This window comes from Tamandua tetradactyla, chromosome 14, assembly GCF_023851605.1.
Source record: "Tamandua tetradactyla isolate mTamTet1 chromosome 14, mTamTet1.pri, whole genome shotgun sequence".
NCBI classification, from domain to species: Eukaryota; Metazoa; Chordata; class Mammalia; order Pilosa; family Myrmecophagidae; genus Tamandua; species Tamandua tetradactyla.
The window spans coordinates 48,090,087-48,112,429 of NC_135340.1; the positions used below are offsets into that span (position 1 = coordinate 48,090,087).

The following is a 22,343-nucleotide window of genomic DNA, read 5'->3' on the forward strand; positions in this document are numbered from 1 at the left end:
ATCAGGCTTCCTGTGATTCTTTTGTTTTGCCCCTTTCTGTATGTTGATTTAATCCTCAGACTAGCATCTTTCATGACCATTCCACTTATGGCCCTTTCTTCTTCACACTCTCCTTCCTCAATCATTCAAATAAGTCCAAGGTTTCACGCTGCTCGGATCAACTAAAGTAATGATAGGCACTAACTGCCTTAGACCTGGGTTACCCATCCCTGAACATTCATAATGGCAAGGGACATAAGAGAATTCTAAAGGACTTAAACGAATCGACCCATTGCTGATGAGGCCCCTAGGGTCAGTCCTAACCAGACCACCTGACTTATATACAGTGAAGGAGAGAAGGAATGTATATTGTGGTTGCAACCAATAATGCCCACTACAATGGCCATCGAGAGAGCAGTTCTCAAGGAGTGGTGAGGAAAACACCAGCTAAGGAAGGACTAAGAAGTTAGTAAATGAAGAGGTATTGGGACAGTAGATGTAAGATGAATTCTCAACAACTCTAACCATAAAAAGGTGAGTGGAATATGACAGTAGCCAGAATAACAGGTTTGTTTGTCCCCACTCCCAGCTTATATTAAGCTAGGTGCAGTGGACATCATTGATTGCCTAGACATTCCTTCTTTCCATACCAAACTTCAAATTTAACCAGATGTCTGTATCACTCCCATACAACTTAAAAGAAAGTTGATGGGAAGATGGCCAACTAGAGCAGTTTGAGATTAGCCCTGCTCCACGGAAAAGTTAGAGAAAGCACAGGAGGGCGACTGACCTGGGAGAACCTTCTGTACCACATGTGGCAGCCCTGGTTGCAGAGACCAAGGAACTGAAAGGCAGAGAGTTAGAGCCTGGCATGGAGGTACAGAGCAGCAGAGCCCGCAGAAGTGCACGGATGGGTACACAAGACTAGGAAGTAAGCCAGGCCACATTCCTTGGGCGCGCTACCCTCACCAGCGCAGCCCCGTGACCGGCAACTCATCCCATACCCCACACACCTGAACTGCCTCACCTGCTCCATTTCCCGCACTCTAGGAGCCCCCACCCCACCAGCGCCCAGTACACATACCTGTCCCCCACCCCCATCCCAAGTGTAGCCCAACCCATCCCTCCTGCACACCTCCCAAGCACTACATCCCCATCCATGTTCCCTGCATGCTGTTACCAGTGCATAAAGGTTGCGGGCACTAACCTCCATACCTAGGCTACTCCCATGTGAGCCCCACCCTCCCCCACCCCGCCCCTAGTGTCGCAGAGCCTCACCCCACCCTCCCTGAGCTCAGCATATATGTTTAAGGTGCTTCCAGGCCCACGCATGTGCACGGGCCACCAATCACGTCATTCAGCTCTGGGAACTGCACATCACAATAATCCTAGAGCTGTGCATGAGCATAGCCCTCAGCCTCATTTCCCAGCTCTGAGAAAGTGCCAACCTGAACAGCCAGGTCACATCTGCCCCCAATCACTAAGGCATAATGCCAACCTACTGCCACAGTTCTACACACACACACAAAGGGCCCCATTCCTTAGACCAGTGCACACCAGGGCTAAGTCCCCCAGACCGTGTACCAGCACAGCTATATCCTTCCTGGCTACTCAGCCCCCATGCTCACGAGCATCAGCATAACATCCCCAACTGGCACCCATACCTGCCCTGAAACAAATCACCGTACTGAGTGCTCCACTCTGTGGCCTGCTCCCTGTTGTACAACCATCCCACAACCACAAAGATTTAGACTACTGAAAGAAATCAACTCCCAAAGTAAAACAATCAAGATATCTACATGCGATAAAGACAACAGATCACTAAGCACATCACAATGCAGACAGATATAGTCATGCCTAATGACCAAATTAAAAAACCTGAGGAGACACAGACATTGGTCCAAATAATCAAAAGATGTTCATACAACTCTACTTAATAAAATAAGTGAGATAGCAAATGAGATAAAGGAGATCAGGAAGACAGTAGAAGAGCACAAAGAGGAATTTGAAAGAATAAATAGAAAAATAGTGGAAAACACAGAAATTAAAGACTTTGGTGACCAAATAAAAAACATACTAGAGGCAAACAACACCAGATTTGAAGAGACAGAAGAAATAACAAGTGATACAAAGGACAGGTTAATTGACTTTGAAGACTCAAAACAGCAAACGGAAAAAAAAAAAAAGAAAAAATTGAATGGAAAATCAGGGAAATGATGGACAGGACAAAGTGCACAAATACAAAAATCATTGGTGTACAGAAGGAGAAGAGAGGAGTAAAGGGTTAGGAAGAGCAGTTGAGGATATAATTGGGGAAAATTTCCAAACCCTCATAAAGGACATAAATATACAAGTCAAAGAAACCCAAAGAACTCCAAACAGAATAAATCCAAATAGGCCTTCCCCAAGGCACATACTAATCGGTCTGTCAAATGTTGAAGAGAAGCAGAAAATCCTGAAAGTAGCAAGAGAAAAACAATTTACTATATACAAGGGAAATAAATAAGACTGAGTTCAGACTACTCAACTAGCACCCTGGAGATAAGAAGGTAGTGGTATGATATATTCAAGATCCTGAAAGAGCAAGACTTCCAGCCAAAAAATTCTGTACCCAGCCAAACTGTCCTTTAAAATTGAGGGAGAGATTAAAGCTTTCATAGACAAAGAAGTCCTGAAAGAATTTGTCAATAAGAGACTGGCCCTACAAGAAATACTAAAAGGAGTTCTGCCAGTTGGAAAAAAAAAAAAAAAAAAAAGACAGGAGAGGGAGGTCTGGAGGAGGGCACAGAATTGAAGAGTATCACTAAGGGTAATTTAAAGACTACAAAGAGGAAGAGGGAAAAGAATATACAGATCTGACAAAATAAAAAATAAAGATGGTGGAATCAAGAAAAGCCTTTTCGGTAATAACTTTGAGTGTTAATAGACTAAACTTACCAATTAAAAGATATAGATTGGCAGGATGGATTAAGAAACATAATCCAGCTATATGCTGCTTACAAGAGACTCATCTTAGATATAAGGATACAAACAGACTGAAAGTGAAAGGATGGAAAAAGATCTTCCATGCAAGTTGAAACCAAAAGAAAGCAGGAGAAGCTATACTAATATTGGACAAAATAGAGTTTAAATTTATAGACATCGTAAGAGACAAAGAAGGACACTATATACTAATTAAATGGTCAATTCACCAAGAAGATATAACAATCATAAATGTTTATGCTCCCAATCGAGGAGCTCCAAAGTACATGACACAAACATTGGCAAAACTGAAAGAAGCAATAGATGTTTCAACAATAATAGTAAGAGATTTCAATACACCATTCTCCTCTATAGATAGAAAATCAGTAAGGAAATAGAGCAGTTAAATAACTTGAAAAATGAATTAGACCTAACAGACATATATAGGTCATTGCACCCCAAAGCACAATGTTATACATTCTTCTCTAGTGCTCAAGGAACACGCTCCAGGATAGATCATATGCTGCAGCACAAAACAGGTCTTTAAATATTTAAAAATATTGAAATTATTCAAAGCACTTTCTCTGATCACAATGGGATGCAGCTGGATCTCAATAATCACCAAAGAATGACCATATTCACAAATATATAGAGATTAAATAACACACTCTTAAACAACCAGTGCTAGAGAAATAAGCAGCTACTTGGAGATGAATGAAAATGAGAATACAGCTTATCAGAACTTGTGGGATGTGGCAAAGGCTGTGCTGAGAGGGAAATTTATTGTCTTAAATGCCTATATTAAAAAACATGAAAGAGCAAAAAATCAAGGACTTAACAGCAAACCTGGATGAACTTGAGAAAGAACAGCAAACTAACCCCAAAGCAAATAGGAGAAGAGAAATAACAAAGATTAAAGAAGAGATAAATGAATGGGAGAACAAAAGAACAATAGAAAGAATCAATAAAACCAAAAGTTGGTTCTTTGAGAAAATCAATAAAATTGATGGGCCACTAGCAAGGCTGACAAAGATAAAAAGAGAGAAGATGCAAATAAACAAAATCAGAAATGAGAAGGGGTGTGTTACCACATATCCTGAAGAAATAAATCATAAGAGGGTACTATGAACAACTATATGCCAACAAACTAGACAACTTAGATGAAATGGACAAATTCCTGGAGACACACAAACAAGCTACACTGACTCAGGAAGAAATAGAAAATCTCAACAAAGCAATCATAAGTGAAGAGATTCAATCACTCACCAAAAATCTTCCTACAGAGAAAAGCCCTGGGCTAGAGGGCTTCACGGGGGAATTTTATCAAACATTCCAGAAAGAACTAACAGCAATCCTGCTCAAACTTTTCCAAAAAAAAATGAGGAAAAAGAAACTCTACCTAACTCATTTTATGAAGCTAATATCATTTTAATACCAAAACCAGGTAAAGATGCTATAAGAAAGGAAAACTACAGGCCAATCTCCCTAATGAACACAGAGGCAAAAATTCTCAATAAACTATTAGCAAATCGAATTCAACAACACATTAAAAGAATTATACACCATGACCAAGTGAGGTTTACACCAGGAATGCAAGGATGGTTCAACACAAGAAAATCAATTAATGTAATACAGCACATTAACAAATCAAAAGGGAAAAACCACATGATCATCTCGATTGATGCTGCAAAAGCATTTGACAGAATTCAGCATCCTTTTCTGATAAAAAAGAAACACAGCAAAAGATGGGAATCAAAGGTAACTACCTCAATATGATAAATGGAATATGTGAAAAACTGATAGCCAGCATTGTACTCAATGGAAAGAGACTGAAAGCCTTCCCCCTAAGATCAGGTGCAAGAAAAGGATGCCCAATGTCACCACTATTATTCAACATTGTGCTAGAAGTTCTAACTAGAGCAATCAGGCAGGACAAAGAAATAAAAGGCATCCAAACTGGAAAGGAAGAAGTAAAACTCTCATTCTTTGTAGGTGATATGATACTATTCTTGGAAGATCCTGAGAAATCTACAGCAAACTTGCTTGAGCTAATAAATTCATCAAGGTGGCGAGATGTAAAATTAATGTGCAAAATCAGTAACATTTCTATACACGAGCAATGAACTGGCTGAGGAGTCAGTTAAGGGAAAAATTCCATTCAAAATGGTAACTAAAAGAATCAAATACTTAGGAATGAACTTAACTAGAGACGTTGTTCTAATTTGCTAGCTGTCAGAATGCAATATTCTAGAAACGAATGGCTTTTTAAAAAGGGAAATTTAATAAGTTGCTAGTTTACAGTTCTAAGGCTGAGAAAATGTCCCAATTAAAACAAGTCTATAGAAATGTCCAATCTAAGGCATCCAGGGAAAGATACCTTGGTTCAAGAAAGCCAATGAAGTTTCTCTCTCAAGTGAGAAGGCACACGGCAAACACAGTCACAGTTTCTCTCTCATCTGGAAAGGCACATGGTGAACACGGACAGGGTTCCTCTCTCATCTGGAAGGGTACATGGTGAACACGGCATCATCTGCTAGCTTCTTCTCCTGGCTTCCTGTCTCATGAAGCTCCCTGGGAGACATATTCCTTCTTCATCTCCAAAGGCTGCTGGCTGGTAGACTCTGCTTCTCATAGCTATGTCGTTCTGCTCTGCTCTCTCTGAATCTCCTTCATTCTCCAAAAGGTTTCCTCTTTTATGGGACTTCAGAAACTAATCAAGACCCACCCAAATGGGTGGAGACACATTTCTCCAAATCCAGTTTAACAACCACTCTTGATTGTGTTACATCTCCAGGGAGATGATCTAATTACAGATTCAAACACACAGTATTGAATAGGGATTCTTCTGCCTTTACGAAATGGAGTTTAGATTAAAACATGGCTTTTTTAGGGGACATACATCCTTTCAAAACAGCACAGGTGTAAAGGACTTGTATACAGAGAACTACATAACATTGCTAAAAGAAATCAAAGGAGATATAAATAGGTGGAAAGACATTCCCTGCTCATGGATAGGAAGGCTAAATATAGTTAAGATGTCAATTCTCCCCAAATTGATCTATAGATTCAACACAGTACCAATCAAAATTCCAACAACCTACTTTGAAGATTTGGAAAAGCTAACTACCAAATTCATCTGGAAGGGAAAGAGACTTCAAATACCTAAAAGCATCCTAAAAAAGAACGAAGTGGTAGGATTAACACTCCCTGACTTTAAAACCTATTATAAAGCCACAGTGATCAAAACTGGCACAAAGACAGAAGCATTGACCAAAGGAATCAAATTGAAAGTTCAGAAATAGACCACAAAATCTATGGTCAACTGCTTTTTGACAAGGCCCCAAATCCTATGCACTGGGACAAAATAGTCTTTTCAATAATTGGGCATAGAAGAACTGGGTATCAATAGCCAAGAGAATGAAAGAGCCAACATCCCTATCTTACACCCTACACAAAAATTAACTCAAAGTGGATCAAACACCTAAATATATGAATTAGCACCATAAAGCTTCTAGAAGAAAATTTAGGGAAACATCTTCAAGACTTAGTAACAGAAGGTAGCTTCCTAAACTTTACACCCAAAGCACAAGCAACAACAACAAAAAATTGATAAATGGGAGCTCCTCAAAATCAAATGCTTCTTCACCTCAAAAGACTTTGTCAAAAAGGTGAAGAGGCAGCCAACTCAATGGAAGTAAATATTTGGAAATCACACATCAGACAAAGGTTTGATTTCCTGTATATACAAAGAAATCATAAACCCAACAACAAAAGAGCAAACAATCCAATTATAAAATGGACTAAAGCTATGAATAGGCATTTTTCTAAAGAGAAAACGCAGGTGGCTCAAAAGCACAGGAAAAGATGCTCATTTTCACTGGCTATAAGGGAAATGCAAATCAAAACTACAATGAGATACCACCTCATACCTATTAGAATGGCTGCTATTAAACAATCAGGAAACTATAAATATTGGAGAAGATGTGGAGAAACTGGGACATTTATGCATTGCTTGTGAGAATGTACAATGGTGCAGTTACTATGGAAGACTGTTTGGTGGTTCCTTAGGAAACTAAATATCGAGTTGCCCTATGACCCAGCAATAGCACTACTTGGTATATACCCAGAAGAGCTGAAAGCAATGACACAAACAGATATTTGCACACCAGTATTCATAGCAGCATTATTCATAATTGCCAAAAGATGGAAACAAGCCAAATGCCCATCAGCAGATGAGTGGATCAACAAAATGTGGTATATACATATTATGGAATATTATGCAGCAGTAAGACAAAATGATGTCATGACAAGATGCATGAGCCCTGAGGACATAATGCTGAGTGAAATTAGCCAGACACAAAAGGACAGATACTCTATGATTACACTTTTATGACCAGCATAAAGGTATAATCAGAGACTTATAATATAGAATACAGGGGACTTGGAGATATATAGAAGCTAGAGATGGGTGAACTGTTAGCTAATGAGGTTGAACTCCAATGTAGGGAAGAGATAGGAGCAAAGGTGATTCTCTAGTGGGTCTAGAAGTAATATTACCATATTGAAGATGAAAAACATTGAAAGGGGTTGAATAGATCTACGTGTCCCACTGACTCACACTAGAAATATGAATGAGTTCTTGTAAGAATTACTTCAAAGATATGATTCTTGTACAAAGAGTGTTTAAATCCAGGGTACGGGGGAAATTTGGTATTGCACGCTATGAGCTATGTTCAAAAGGAAATCATCAGCACTACCACAGCAACAGCAGAAGTAAATAATGGGGTGAGGGACAAGAGTTAAGAGGAGGTTTAGATCTCCTTTTTGGTGAGGGTGTGTTTATTGGTTTTCTGTCTCCTGGGAACAAAGAAATTATCTAAAATTGAGAATGTTGATGGACTGTGGACTATGGGCCCATTACATGATGCCTGATGAACACAGGTGGCTGAAGGATGCACTGACCGAGAAGTAGAATGGTGAACCGTGGTGTATACTTATGGATGAAGGCTGTGCTGCTACAAAAAGGAACATTGTTGTGAGGCATGCAATGATGTGAATGAACATGTGGGATATTTGGTGAGAGAAAATAAGCCAGAAACAAAAAAACAACAATGGTATGGTCACCTTTAGAAAATGCTTATAAGAAAACAGGGGCCTAGATTGTAAGATTTTAGAGCAGACACATTAGGTCCGGAATGGCGATTATTATTTTTGGATTTTGAGAGGCTGTTTTATATATATATATATAATCTGATATTTAGAGATGAGAACAAAGTAACTCAGAACTTAGGGGTAAGGAAGACAGTGTCTATATTTTAGAACCATACATACTCTTTGAGACCAATGGAAGAAAGATTTCTTTGGTCTGGAACTGAAATTTTCTGTAGTGCATAATCTAATTCAATCTATTGGTATAGCTCATTTGAACAAATGAAACACAGAGAGCACAGAATGAGAAAGCGGCCCTTTAATCCTGTATAGATTATTGTAATACCCGGAAACATCCTAGAGTATATTAACCAGATAATCAAAAAGTATTGGCAATGTCTCCTGAGGGAGGGGAGAAAGACTATGGAACTATTAAACCTTACCATCAGGGAATCCCCTGATACTGTGTCAATCTTTAGGGACACCTAAATCAATAGGCCATGCCCTCCATCATGACGCTTATTCATGTGAAACTTATGTAAGTAGCATAGAAGCTTAGACTACCTATAGACATGCCTAAGAATCACTTCTGGAGGACCTCTGTTATTGCTCAGATGTGGCCTCAGTCTCTCTAAGTCCAACTCTGCAAGTGAAATCATTGCTCTCCACCCCCTCCGTGGGACATGACATCCAGGTGGGAAAGTCTCCATGGCAACATGGGAGAAGACTCCCAGGGATGAATCCAGACCTGGCACCATGGGATCAACAATTACATCCTGACCAAATGGGGGAAAAGAAGTGTAATTAATAAAGTATCAGTGGCAGAGTTCAAATCGAGTCCAGAGGCTACTCTGGTGGTTGCTCTTACACAAGATGCAGGTAGACCTTGCTACCTATCATAACCTGCCAACCCCCAACCAAGACCATTCCAGCCAATCCTAAAGAATACCTAGGGCAATTTATAAGATCGCAACAAAGGGTTCCAGGCACTAGAGTAACTTGCCAGAAACGCACAACCTCCAGATGGGTCCCTGGTGCAGATAAGTTCTGAAACCTAGTTTACCCTCTCCAGAACATCAGATAGTTCCATCTCCCTACCCCATATCAGTGACAGACCCTCCCAATATGAAAAACTTAGAATTGCCATAGCCGAAACATCCTAATGAGGGGTATGGAAATATCAAAGGTGATGGTGGAATTATACATAGAAGATAGGATTTAACAAATGAATATGAATGCTGAATCATTAAATTGGTATCTCTTTTAGTCTCCAGTATTTTAGAGCAGCTAGAAGTAAAAACCTAAAATTGTGAAACTGTAACCCATGTCAATGTCTGAAATATGTTCTGCAACTAATTGTGGTACTGTGCTTGGAAAATTCTAGCTTTTTTATATACATGTTATTGTACACACACACAAAAAAGGGAAAAAATGTCGATTGTGATGATTAAAAAAAGTATTTAAGCCCTCTAGCCTCCTATATTCTGGTGCAGCTAGAAGGAAAAATAGGAGAGGATCATATGGTAGCCCATGACAAGCTCTGGGATCTATCCTGTAACCACTTTTTGAAGGGTGCTTTGAAAACTATAGCTTTTTTATTTCTTTGCTTTGTATATATGTTATAATATACAATAAAAAAAAGTTGAGCCCCAGACCGAGCTCCAGGTAATCCTATTTCTTGTCAATGGTTGATTTAGGAATGTACCTGTGAACCAGTTCCGGTAGATGAGAGAGGAGTCTTCGGAGGTTTCTGGGTGAGTTGTTTCTTGCTCTTGTGGTAGAGTTACTGGATCTCTCACTCACACCACCTCTGCCATGAAGGAAGCATGTGGTCCTGTTTGCAAACAACAGCCTCCTATAAACCACAAGGGAGACAGCCTTAAGATCACGTTTTCCTTGGGAAAGAGAGGGCAGATGTAGGGAATCAGTATCAATTCAACTACATGGTCCAGCAACCTTAAAGCTTATCTAGTTCCTGGACTTCAAATCATGTAAACCAATAAAAGGCCTTATTGCTTAAGCAATTTGAGTCAGGTTTTTCTCACTGCACCTGAAAGCACCCATAACTGAATATGGAGCACATGAAACTTTCTTAGGTAGAGGGAAATGGACCAAGGAACAGGGGAAAAACTAAAGAAGCCAGAAAAAAAATTGATGCAGTTCTAGAAGGGAAAATAGGGCAAGAAAATGCTAGCCTCAAAAAGGTGAAGGAACACTATTATTCTGAGATAGAATGGGGAGAAAGATAGACAGGGTAAAGATAGACATTGTTGGGTGAAAAGAATGGAAGTTTAGGGAGTTTGTACTTGATTGGCTTTAATCTCAACAAAGTACAAGTCATCCCAAGAGTGAAAGGATCTAAGTGAAGTTGTAGATTTAAGAGGTTTGGAATGTTGTCTCAGTCATTCATTTCTTCCTTCATATATTTAATATATACTTGAAGACATAATATTTGCCATTGTATTATGCCCTCTTTGTAACACATAAAAAGATGCGTTCTCCTGATCCAGAAACATGTAGTCTAACCTTGTGGTTCTCAAAGATAGTCTCAACATCACCTAAGAATTTGATATAAATGCAAATTTTTGGGCCTAAACCAACACTAAATCAGAAACTTTGAGGCTGTGGGCCAGAAACCTATGTTTTTAACAAGCCCCTAGATGATTCCTGTGCACACTAAAATTTGAAAACCTTTGGTCTGATGGAATATTCATACTAACGGTGAATGGTGCTATGAATAAGTAGTGGGAGTATAAGCCTCAGAAAGTCTTCCAGAGGAAGGAGTATTTAACCTCATACTTGAATGAAGAGAAGTCTGCCAGTGTAGATGCAAAATATTATGCTCCATATTCCATTTAGTAATTTCATTCTACTATTTTTCTTTCTAGTTAAGTTGCCTTTTTTCTTAGTGCTCATTGAATTCTAGCACTTAGCTCTGATATTCTTTCTAAGCCCCTCTAACTGGTTATAGGAGAAATCTCAACAGGATAGGGATTGTGTTCCCTCTTTCCCTGCATTTTCTGAAAAGCAGGTACCATTCTTCAGCATGTCTTACAAATATTATTTCTAACAAAGGGGTATTGTAGAAATACCAGACTTCAAAGATTATTACTATGTCTTAAAAATATCTGTAATTCTATTGGTTGTCTTATATAATTTGTAAATTGAAGTGTTTTCTGCAAGTCAGTTTTAAGCAAAAGAGTCACTGGTACTTCTACTTTCTCCCATAATCATGGAAGTAAAGAAAGAAGAATAAAACCTAAATTTCTTCTTTGAATAGCATGAGAGTCTGTGATGAATTTAAATTAATATCATGTAGACAACAAGGAAGCAAAAAAGAATAAAGGAATCATATGTATTGGAGGAACTAATTCTGTATGTCTTTAGTACAAATCTGAAGCAGAAAGCAGAAAAAGGATGAATGTGTAAACACAGAAAAGGATGAATGGGTAAGCAGGTAGACCATATGTGTTTGTAAGCTGCTGAAATGCAATATACCAGAATTGGAAAGGCTTTCATAGAGGGAATTTAATAAGTTATAAGTTTACAGTTCTAAGCCTGTAAAAGTGTCCAAACTAAGGCATCCAGGGAAAGATAACTTAATTCAAGGAAGGTTGTGATGGGTCAGGAACACCTCTGTCAGCTGGGTGGTGAGGTGGCTGGCACCTGCTGGTCCCTTGCACCTGGGCTCCATGCTTTCAGCCTCTGCTCCTGTCGGGGTTCCTCACTTTGCTTCTCCAGGGCTGGCTTTCATCTTTTGGTTTCCCTTGGCTCTCTCCAGGTTTTGGCTTGCCTAACATCTCATGGCCACATCTGCTGGGCTCCAAGTATCTCCAGACATCTGTGTCTCTGTTCTCAAAGTGTTGGCATCTGTGTCAGCTCTCTCTCTCTGTCAGCTCTGTTATTTCTGAATCTCTCCAAAATGTTTCCTCTTTTCAAGGATTCCAGTAAACTAAGCAAGACCCACCTGGAATGGGTAGAGACATATCTCCATCTAATCAAAGGGTCACACCCACAATTGAGCACATCGTACCTCTGTTGAGATAATCTCATCAAAAATTTCTCCCCTACAGTACTGAATTAGCATTAAAAGAAATAGCTATCTCCACAAGATTGAATCAGGATTAAAACATGGCTTTTCTGGGGGGTACATAATAGATTCAAACCGGCACACCATATGACATGCAATAGTGTTAACATTTTTATTTTGTAGGTGATAAGGAGCTCTCAAAGAAACACATTGTGAATTAGGAAGTAAATGATTAAATATTCATGTTAGGAAGCTCAATGTGGAAGGCAATTGGATGGCCCAAGAGAATGGCAATAAGGACTTTGTCCCATGATTATGTGACTTTCCCTTAAAAATGAAATATCTAAATTGTATAACTTGAATCTTTATTTTAAAAATATTCTGAGTTCTTCAAAAATTTTAGCCATCTTTGATTCCCTTCAATACAAAACAAAAACAACCATTCTACTAACTCAGTCAAACTACCTCAGTGAATAATCATGCTACAGTCTGGAATCATACAAAAAATTCTTCTAGTTTTCTTTAAAGATATTTATGAAGTTTATTTTTTAAAAAAAAAGAGTAATTGATTTAAAAAATGCTAACTGTTTCAGCATGCAGCAGACCATTATTTAACATCTAATATTTAATTATCTTAACATGGATGTATACAGTTTATTTTCATTCCTATAAAGTTTCCATAAGAAGCTTAAAATAATAATAAAGGAAAAAAAAGTGTTTTGTTACAGGTACTTCAAATAGCACTACAATACATCTTAGACAAAATTTTCACGATATTCCGACTTTCAATATGAAACATCTTAAAAAGGCATGCCCCCCCATAAAAAGGTAAATAATAGTATCGTTTGGGTAAATAAATCTCATAATTATACAAGCACGACACTGTTACAATTCTCCCCATGTAGTTTGAGAAAGGAGTACATGAGACAATTCCTTCAAATAAAATTACATAGTTTAGGAAAACACCAAAAAAATACATTATTTCAGACATGTTAAGAAATAAAATCCTTGAACTTCTAAGTATTCTTGGAAAATATGAACTAGTTATTCCTTGCTTTTATGTAATAGATGTGTTCTTGAAAAGTCTGTGTAAAGCAAATTCTGTAAAAAGTTATATTGCTTGCACTGGAAGAACACGTTTCAAGGAAACCTAAAAGAAATTCTTCTGTAAAGCCTATAAAATTCTCTGCTTGCTGGATATCTTTATCTGAATTATTAAAAAAAAAAAAAGCACAACTGCACATCATTGAGCATTCTGCTTCTATTGTCATTTTTCCTCTCTTAAATTAAAACCAAGTGACTTGAACTTCACTTATGGTAAAATAAGCAGACATCACCCCCAACCTCACCCCAAAGGTTCTTAGATTCAAAACTTAAAACTGTTCATTTATCCACATTCTCAAAGGAGGATTTTTCACTAAAGAGTGCTAGGATAAATACCCATCTGTTCTTCCTTTCATCTTAGAAATATGATTAATTTTTTTTTTTGCATGGGCAGGAACCAGGAAATGAACTTAGTTTTTTATTTCCAAAAATTGTTACTATTAAAGATTTTATGAACAATTGCAAATATGAAAGAAAATTTGTGATGTCTTTCATAGTTTAGGATTAAATGAAATATTTCCCAAATCATTACAGTTCTGTTTAGAAGAATGATATCCTCAAGTCTATGAGCATCTTATTTCTCCATAGGAATAATAAAATAATTACCTTTCTAATCGAAACGGCTACTTAATAAGGGACAAAATAACATTCTTCAGCATTAGAATCTTGCAAAATCATAGAGGAATAAAAAGCAAAATCTGATACAGACAGTGCCATTTGATAAAACTTAGAATGGGCTTAGGTAAGTCATACTACCACTCAAAGAGGTATTAAAAGAAAGTTTTACTAAAGTAAATTTAAGTCTTAAGAGAACATATCTCTAGGTGAGAGTCTCAAGTCTGCGACTATTGCTGTCAGCCTTTAACAAGCAAATAGATGAATTGTGCTTAGACCTCTGAAGAGATTATGGTACTTGGAAAATATTCCTGGTAAAGGAACATGGTAAATGTAAGTAAGTGCATTCGAACTTCTCTTCTAATTTAAAAATTCTTTTGGAAAAGATGACAACAGCCTGGGCATAAATATAATCCTCATCACTGGAGGAAAAGGGAGGTGAAACTACTACATAGCCCTAAGACTAAATGACTTTGAAGAGACTAATGAAAATAGTTCTAGTTTTCTCATCTCTTTAATTTTATTATCTATGTATTTTTTTAAACTTACAGTGAAAAAATCTACAAATGAACCTGAGCCATAAGTGGACAAAATTATGCTTTCACATGAATGTAAGCATAATGAAATACAGTGGGGCTATCTGCTGCAGCTAAGAATCAATTTTCATCTCTGTCTTTTGAGCATATCCAAGGAGATGGCATGTTTTAAGGAATAATTCCTTTAAAAAATGGATGAGGCTAAATTATTTGTACAGCATCACATTCTTATAACACTTATAATACAGCAAAAGTATATAATATTCAAATAAAATAAATGCTTACTTTATAGCATCAGATCATTTTCTTCCCAATTAAAATTCATTTGGCTGTCCCTAAAACATTGTTTTAATTTTTTATGTATCTTCCTTACAATGCAGGACAAGCAACTGCCTCTGTAGTCAATGTAATGAAGGCCATTTGATAAAAATACATGTTAAACAATAGAGGGTTTAAGAACAAGACTAGATAGACCACAAATGTTGTTAGTGGTTGTATCAATAACATAAGTGAATTTAAGACAACCACGTTCTCTTGTGGTCATTCTTTAAAATGAGTAAGTTGATGTCTTTTCCAATGAGGAGCCTGTCTGAATGTTTTGCCACAAACTGAGCATTCAAAGGGCTTCTGTCCTGCATGGATTAGATAGTGTCTTTCCAGTTTAGACGGAGACCTGAAACTTTTAGAGCAAACACTACACTGGTAAAGGAGGCCATCATTCCTCTCAGTATGCCCGGAATAGCCACAACAATGACTATGATGACTCCGCTCCAATTCCAGAAATGTATTAGGGGGATATGGCTGCCTGTTCTCATAGTGGGTCCCAAGAACAAAATCCTCTGTTCCTGCCTCTACTTTTATTTCTGATATTTGATCTGACTCTGAGACTTCGTATTTTTGAAAACCAAGAGCCTGATATTGTTGGGAAGCATTATAGTTAACATTATCACCTGGGTGAAAGAAAAGTTTGTTCAAATTGTCAAGTTCTACTTGACAAAGAGATCTTCTGTAAGGAATCTTTTCAATATGAGTAAGTTTATGTCTTTTTAAGTGAGCTGACTGTCTAAAAGATTTCTCACAAACGTTACAGCTAAAAGGCCTCTGTCCAGTATGAATTAAATAGTGTCTTTGTAGTTTGGATACAGAAGGAAACACTTTCTCACATTTGTCACAAGGACACATTTTATGTCCAGTATGTATGTTTTCCCTTGGAACTGAAAAACCACACTGAAGCACTTCACAATTATTAAAGAATTCCTCACCTGATGACTCATAGATAGATATGTCTTTATTATTCACTGAGTTATCCATAGTTAACATGGTTTCTGTTGTACAGATACCTTTAAAATTTTTACCCACATTTTGGCTCTGGAATTGCTTTTGCCAAGATAATGGCAAAGTCAACGATTTTTTCTTTTTATTGCCAACTGGCTTATGTGGTCCATGTCTGCCAAGAGAATCCTTAAATGTTCTCTGGGTTTGCTCAGAGCTCTGCTCACTAGAAATAAGATCACGATTTTTCAAGAAACTAGTTTTACATACTTTTTTCTCAGATCGCAAGTTATCTAATTTCTTAACTGCAGCACGTTTCAGCTTGGCCAAGATTTTTTTAACAATGGTTTTATAGTTGTAGCTTCTTTTGAGCCTGCTTGGAATTTTGCCACCCTTGGCAGGAAAACACTTGTGTTCATTGAGGATCTGCTCTGATTCAAAACACTCTTCACACGCTGCACACTGAAAAGGGACTATATAAATAGAGTGGACATCAAGTGGATTATTCTCCTCAGATTCATCTATATCACCATTTTCAAAACCATCCTGCTTTGCATTTACTTTATTAGGTAGGGGGCACAATTCTGGACTCTTTACCTTTAATGAAAGAGTCTGAAAAGTTTTATTCCTAGTATGGATTTGTTTATGCTTCAGAAGTTTGCTTTGAATTTTAAATCCTTTTTGACAAAAACAACATTGAAAAGGTCTTTCTTCTGAATGTGTGAGTTGGTGAATTTTTAAATGAGTTGACTGTCGGAAAGATTTACTGCACAGGACACATTTAAAAGGCCTCTGACCAGTATGAATAAGTGCATGCCTATCAAGTTTTGATTGTGACGGAAATGTCTTGCCACAGACCATACATGCGTGAACATTCTTTCTTCTTTTTGTAGGGCTGTACGTAGGATCAGACTTAGAGCATGGGTGTAACGTCCATCTATCCTCTGTGTTAAAACTATGATACATTCCATAAAGTGGCTTCTCTTGCTTGGCCTCCAACAATCTTCTCGCCTGTTTGAGATCATTCTGGTAGGTTTCATTGTGAAGTTGCTGGTGTTTCACAAATGTTTTCAGATTTTTAAAATGGCGTTGACAAACACTACATTTAAAAGGCAGACTATGAGTTAGCTGATGTCTCTCCAGATGAACTAGCTGTCTAAAGGTTTTATGACACACATCACATTCAAATGGCTTTTGACCAGTATGAATAAGATAATGCCTAGCTAATTTTGATGGTGTTTCAAAGTGCTTGAAGCAAATATTGCAAATATATGGCCTATTTCTAGGAAGTTTGTTGGCTACACACTGTTGAATCTTTAGCATTTTAAAACTGTTTTCAGCCATCATATTCTTCAGCAATGCACTGAGAGGAACTCCACAGCATTCTTAAACTCCACAGATGTCTAGAAATTAAAAAAAAAAAAGTAGTAATATAAAAATTCTTTATTCATATGAAAAGAAATAATTTAAGTTGTCCTTTGGTTAAAGATATCAAGAATAAAGGAAAATCTGGACTTTTCCTTTGCTTAAAAGTAAGTTAGTAACCATTTTAGAAGAATATTTGAGAAGTATAAAACTAATTTCACACATAAATGATGTCTTTCAAAGAAATACCTAAAAATTTCTATAACTTTAAGCTATATTTTTAATTAGCTGCTACATTAAAAGGGGACTAAGTTGAATTACTTGACATTAAGTAGATTTTTTACTCTAATTCTCTTAGCTTATTCTTTAAATATTTTTATTGCTAAAACAACATAAAATATGTTACACAATAAAAAGTTAAAAAAAACTACATGCAAACATTTCAGACATGGTGTACAATCGGTGGCTCACAATATCATCACAGTTGTGTATTCATTACCATGATCATTTTTTAGAACTTTTGCATCACTCCAGAACCTAGTTTACTCTTAAGCTGATTTGTCAATACTTAGTGGTTATGTCTTTTTCCTTTTTAATAACTGGGCTAGAAAGGATTGTGAAAAGTAAAATATAAGACTAAAAATAAAATGTATTCACATTCAGTTATAGAATATTGTAGACGTGATCTAACTTTAGAATGGAATGTTTCATTTGTTAAAGTTGGATTTCTTAGCCATGACATTAATACTGTTTACTCTCAATTACTTCTTCTTAACCCCAACAAGAATAACATGGAAAGCTAGGAGAAAATTTCCTGGAAGACTTGGGTCCTAGTTTTGGATTTGCCACCTTATGATCTTAGTAGCAGAGAAAACGCCTTCTGGCCTGCCCACCACACAATCAATAGAGAGAATGCATGTAAAAAGGAAAGCTGTGAAGCAATATGTAAATGTAAGGTATTATTTTAGTTCAACACTAATGAAATAAAACTTTATCCTTATCTATGCAACAATATTTTAGGGTTTCTAATTAAGAGATAAGAACACTGACTAAATTTACAGTTCTTTTTCTCTCTGTTTTTCCATTTTGTTGTGGAATTTCTAAAAGACAAATAGTGAGGCAATGAAGTAGAAAAAGAGTTTAATAATTAAACACTGACAGTAGTTCACTTCTCAGGCAATATAAAGGATCATTTGGCCTCAGAGTTAATACAAAGATAAAAATATACCTCTCTCTGTAGGACACATACCACTACATTACCCCCAAAAAAGTTTCCCAGGCACTTTCACAACTATCTTATAGCTATTTTCTCTTTTATTAGAGATGTCAATTTTCCTATACTACTACATCTTTTAGGGGAATCAGAGATTTTTTTTTAATTGCTCTTCTAGCCCTCTAATTATGTTTGGTCTTCTACTTGAGAGCAGAGAGTTGGTAAATCTATCAGAAACCTAGGAGTTTTTTATCAGCTGATTTGATGATCATATAACATATATGCTGTTTACTGTCTTCTCCTAAAAGACATCTTGAATTCAAAAATCCAAAAATCTGGTTCTCTTAAGCAATGTGAACTGGAAACAAAAAAACCCACAAATTATTTGTTTATTAACTATTTTCTACTATTTGCTCTATTAGTGTTAATTTTAAATGCAGGTCACTACCCATTAAGGGATTACAAAATCAACTTAGTAGATCACCATCAACATTTTTGTTTAACAAAATAGACGAGAAAATATCCGAACAGATAACATACAGTAAGGAATGAATATTGTTTTGTAAAACTTCTGGAGGAAGAGGTAAAAAAGTATGTGAAATCTGGCAGGCCGCGGTGGCTCAGCGGGCAAGAGTGCTTGCCTGCCGTGCCGGAGGACCCCGGTTCGATTCCCGGCCCCAGCCCATGTAAAAAACAAACAAACAAACAAAATATAATAAAACAAGAAAATGTTTAAAAATGTTTCCCTTTCTTCCTCCCTTCTTTCCTTCCATCCTTCCTTCCTTCTCTGTCTTTCCTTCCTTTAAAAAAAAAAAAAAAAAAAAAAAAAGTATGTGAAAGCTATTACTGGCATACTTTTTAACAGAACACTAGACAGAAGAACCCACAACAAATCAATAATTTTATTCAAATTGGCCAAGTAGTTTATAAGGGTGATGAAGCTGGGGGGGGGGGCTTAGAATGAGAAGAGGATAATTATACCCCCCCAAAAAACAAACAAAAAAACCACCTAGTCAGTGGCTAAATATGCCGCACAAATCTATGCAATAAAAATAATGACTGAAAGCCACCATTTTAATTTATAAAATACATTCTATAAGCCAGATAGCCAACTTAGCAACAATCAGCTACTGGTGCTATGAAGCTGCACTTTCACTACATTGAGTTAAGAGAAATTATAGGTGAACAACCTCAAAAAATCTCTAAACATGCTGATACACAGCAAGAGACATGAGAATTAAAATTAAGTCACTAAAAATCTCTAAACATGCTGATACACAGCAAGAGACATGAGAATTAAAATTAAGTCACTAATTCAGTGTACAGCCAAGAGTTTGGCAATTTAAGTCCTGTCCAGCAATCACGTGCCGAGGTGGACCAATTAGGATAATGGCCAAAATGAAAGTAACATTCAAGACTTTAATCACTTAACTGCACAATGCAAGCAAGCAAAAGGTGCCACTCCCCAGTGTTCCATTTTTCCCTAGGAACAGCACCTGATAAGGGTTAAGTGGATGAGTCAAGATAGGTATAACTCTCACTGTCAAGGAGCCCTGAACAAAAAAGGCTCCTGCCTCCATGGAGCAATGGGCTGGGGGAAGAGAGAGGATGAAGGCCAGAGGGAGTGGAACGGTACCAAGTTAAAAGTGGAAAAAAGTGCCTCAGCTAAGGTTCCATGATAAGGAGGCCTCACAAAGAAGGTGCCTGGGCCCTGAATGCAGACAGGCATATGAGCCTGGCTGGTGTGTGTATGGCGGAGGGTGGTGGTGGGGATGTGTGGACCTGAATCCTTAAGTGCAATTTCTTCCAGAAAACTGCAGTAAACACAAATCTGTTCCTACCACCCTCACTGCCAATGAGGCCTGCCAGGCACAGCTTTATAACTGCCTATCTTGTGAATGAAAGGTCACACATAGGATTTTGGCTGGGCATGTCTCTCTTTCCCTTTAATAAATGTTTCTGTGGAACGCTCCTGAAAAAAATCCCACACCAAACCCACACATATGACCATCATCTCTGATTATAAAAGGGAATGGCTATCTACAGCTCCTGGGCCAAAAAGGGTTAAAAGCTGATCACCACTAGCACTAAGTCTGGATACTATTGTCATGTTTCCTCACCATGTGGGAAAGCACTTACTTTCCGTATATTGTTAGAAACATTGATGGAAAGTGGCGAACTTATCTTAGTGTCAATTCAGGGATCCCCATAGCAAGTGCAGTCCTCCAAGTATTTAGACAAGGGTGCCCATTAATTTGATACTGCTCCAAAACATTCCAACTGATTTTGTTTTCCCAACTTATTTTCTTTTTAGACCACTAACATTTAAAAAGCAAACGCGAGACTATAATTTTTTCCTGTCAAACTGAAAATAAAAAATAAAATAGTAAATGGGCTCAGCGGTTCAACCACGAAGTTATCCTGGAAGCATTCACCCAACTCCATAAAAACTGATCTCAATGAAATCCAATGTTGCCTCAAGGCTTAAAGCCTGTGGATTTTCAAGTGTTCACACCAATAAAATAGAAAAGAGGGCATCATACAAGTTAAAGGAACAAGAAAAGAAAGGCCTGAGAGAAACTTAGACAACCTTCGATAGGGCAGTAACCTCTAGCAGCATTTATCACAGCGTTTCCTTATTTCTAGCTCCTGGCTGGTTCACTACTTCCGGCCCGCTCTCTCGGCCTCGAACCCCCACCTCCCACTCCCAGTGAGACGGAACTGAACAGAGAGAGGGTTCTGATGGCTGGTTCTGGTCCTAATCTGCTACAACCAACAAACACCTTAGGGTTGAGCGACACAGTCCAGAGACAGCAAAAGGAATAGATGGGCGAGGGTGAAAACCGCTTTGGCCGGAAAGAAGAAAATTAAAAAAAAAAAAATTGCCGCACGTGATGCGAACCTCAGGAGGAGAAAAGTATCCTTTCCGTCCCTTCCTCTCAGAGATTCCCGCTCCCCGTGAGAAGCACCAAAGGCCAGCAGGTGGGAAAGGAAAAGGAGCGAGGTTTGGCGTCCCCGGTTTTGGGGCCCCGGACACCAGGGCGGGATCGTGGCAGGCCCGACACTCCCTGGCTTCCTCAACTCCACCTCGCTCCCGGACTCCTCAACTCCTCCTCACGCACCTGGAGTTGACAGACACCCGACAGCGGAGCATCTCAGGGCCCAAGCACCGCGAAACAAGCCAACCAGAGTCCGTAGGGCCGGCGCGGCGACGGGCGGGGCGCGCAGGCGCGGCGCTCGGGAGCTCCGGGGACGCGGTCCGACTGGAAACACGCTCTCCCCACCTCAGGGCCGCTGGCGCCTCGGCGCGTCTGGAGGGAGCCGGGTAAAAGAGGAGAGAGGCACGTCCCGGATCCCTCCGCAGTTTCCAGGGAGAGAGAATAAAGGAGTTAGAAGGGGCGCAATTTCGAGTTCACCCCTAAATTTCGACCATGGAAGCCCTGTTGCCCAATACAGCGGGTTCAAGGCCGACTGGAACCCCCTCAGCTAGTCCTCCCTAATGCAGAAGTCTGTGAAAACCAAAACGCTATGTATTAGGCGCTTTCTTTTGCCAGGATAGCGAAGAGATCAGGGGCAGGAGCTGCAAACAGGTTTCCACTGGCTCTCCCAGCTGGCCTGTCAGCTCCAGACTTTGTTAGCTTCTTCGACTCTCATTATTTGATATATTTTGGGTGTCTACAATGTGCAAAGCCTTGTGCTTGGCGTCTCAGTTTCTTCTTAATTGCTCTAACTGGATGAAGTGCACGTGAGTGCTCAGCATAATGCCTAGCGCATGGTTAGCCCTCAAATGTTAGCTCTTTGTTGTTGTTGTTGTTGTTGTTGTTGTTATCACTATTATGTTAAGTACAAACTATATGAAGTGATAAGCTCCCATTTTAAGCTGAGGAAAATAAGGCTTAGAGACGTTAAATGACTTGACGTCACACAGTTGCTAAACGATGGGAGTGGAGTTTGGACATTGGCAGTCTGATGCCAGATCTCCACTTTTAGTTCACTAGTGCTTCCCAAGTTACAGGTGTTTCAACGTTTTGTAGTCACAATTAAGGTCAAGTGTTATCGTACAGTTAGTTGCAGGCTTGGGTGGTGCATCATTGCTGAGTGATAAGGTACTAAGGAGTCT

General features: G+C 38.4%; 1 protein-coding gene across 1 annotated transcript; it reads right to left on the reverse strand.

Annotated features, from left to right (window-relative positions):
* Window positions 1-11,462: 11,462 nt before the first annotated feature.
* On the reverse strand, window positions 11,463-21,451 carry ZNF770 (zinc finger protein 770). Its single transcript, XM_077127387.1, has 2 exons — window positions 21,346-21,451; window positions 11,463-17,048 (listed from the first exon to the last, which is right to left on the reverse strand). The coding sequence occupies exon 2, from the start codon at window positions 16,990-16,992 to the stop codon at window positions 14,914-14,916; it is 2,079 nt and encodes a 692-aa protein (XP_076983502.1). The 5' UTR covers window positions 16,993-17,048; window positions 21,346-21,451; the 3' UTR covers window positions 11,463-14,913.
* Window positions 21,452-22,343: the final 892 nt, after the last annotated feature.

Excerpts from the sequence above, each read along its gene's own strand:
- ZNF770 (XM_077127387.1), bottom strand. The coding sequence starts at position 16,992 with ATGATGGCTGAAAACAGTTTTAAAATGCTAAAGATTCAACAGTGTGTA.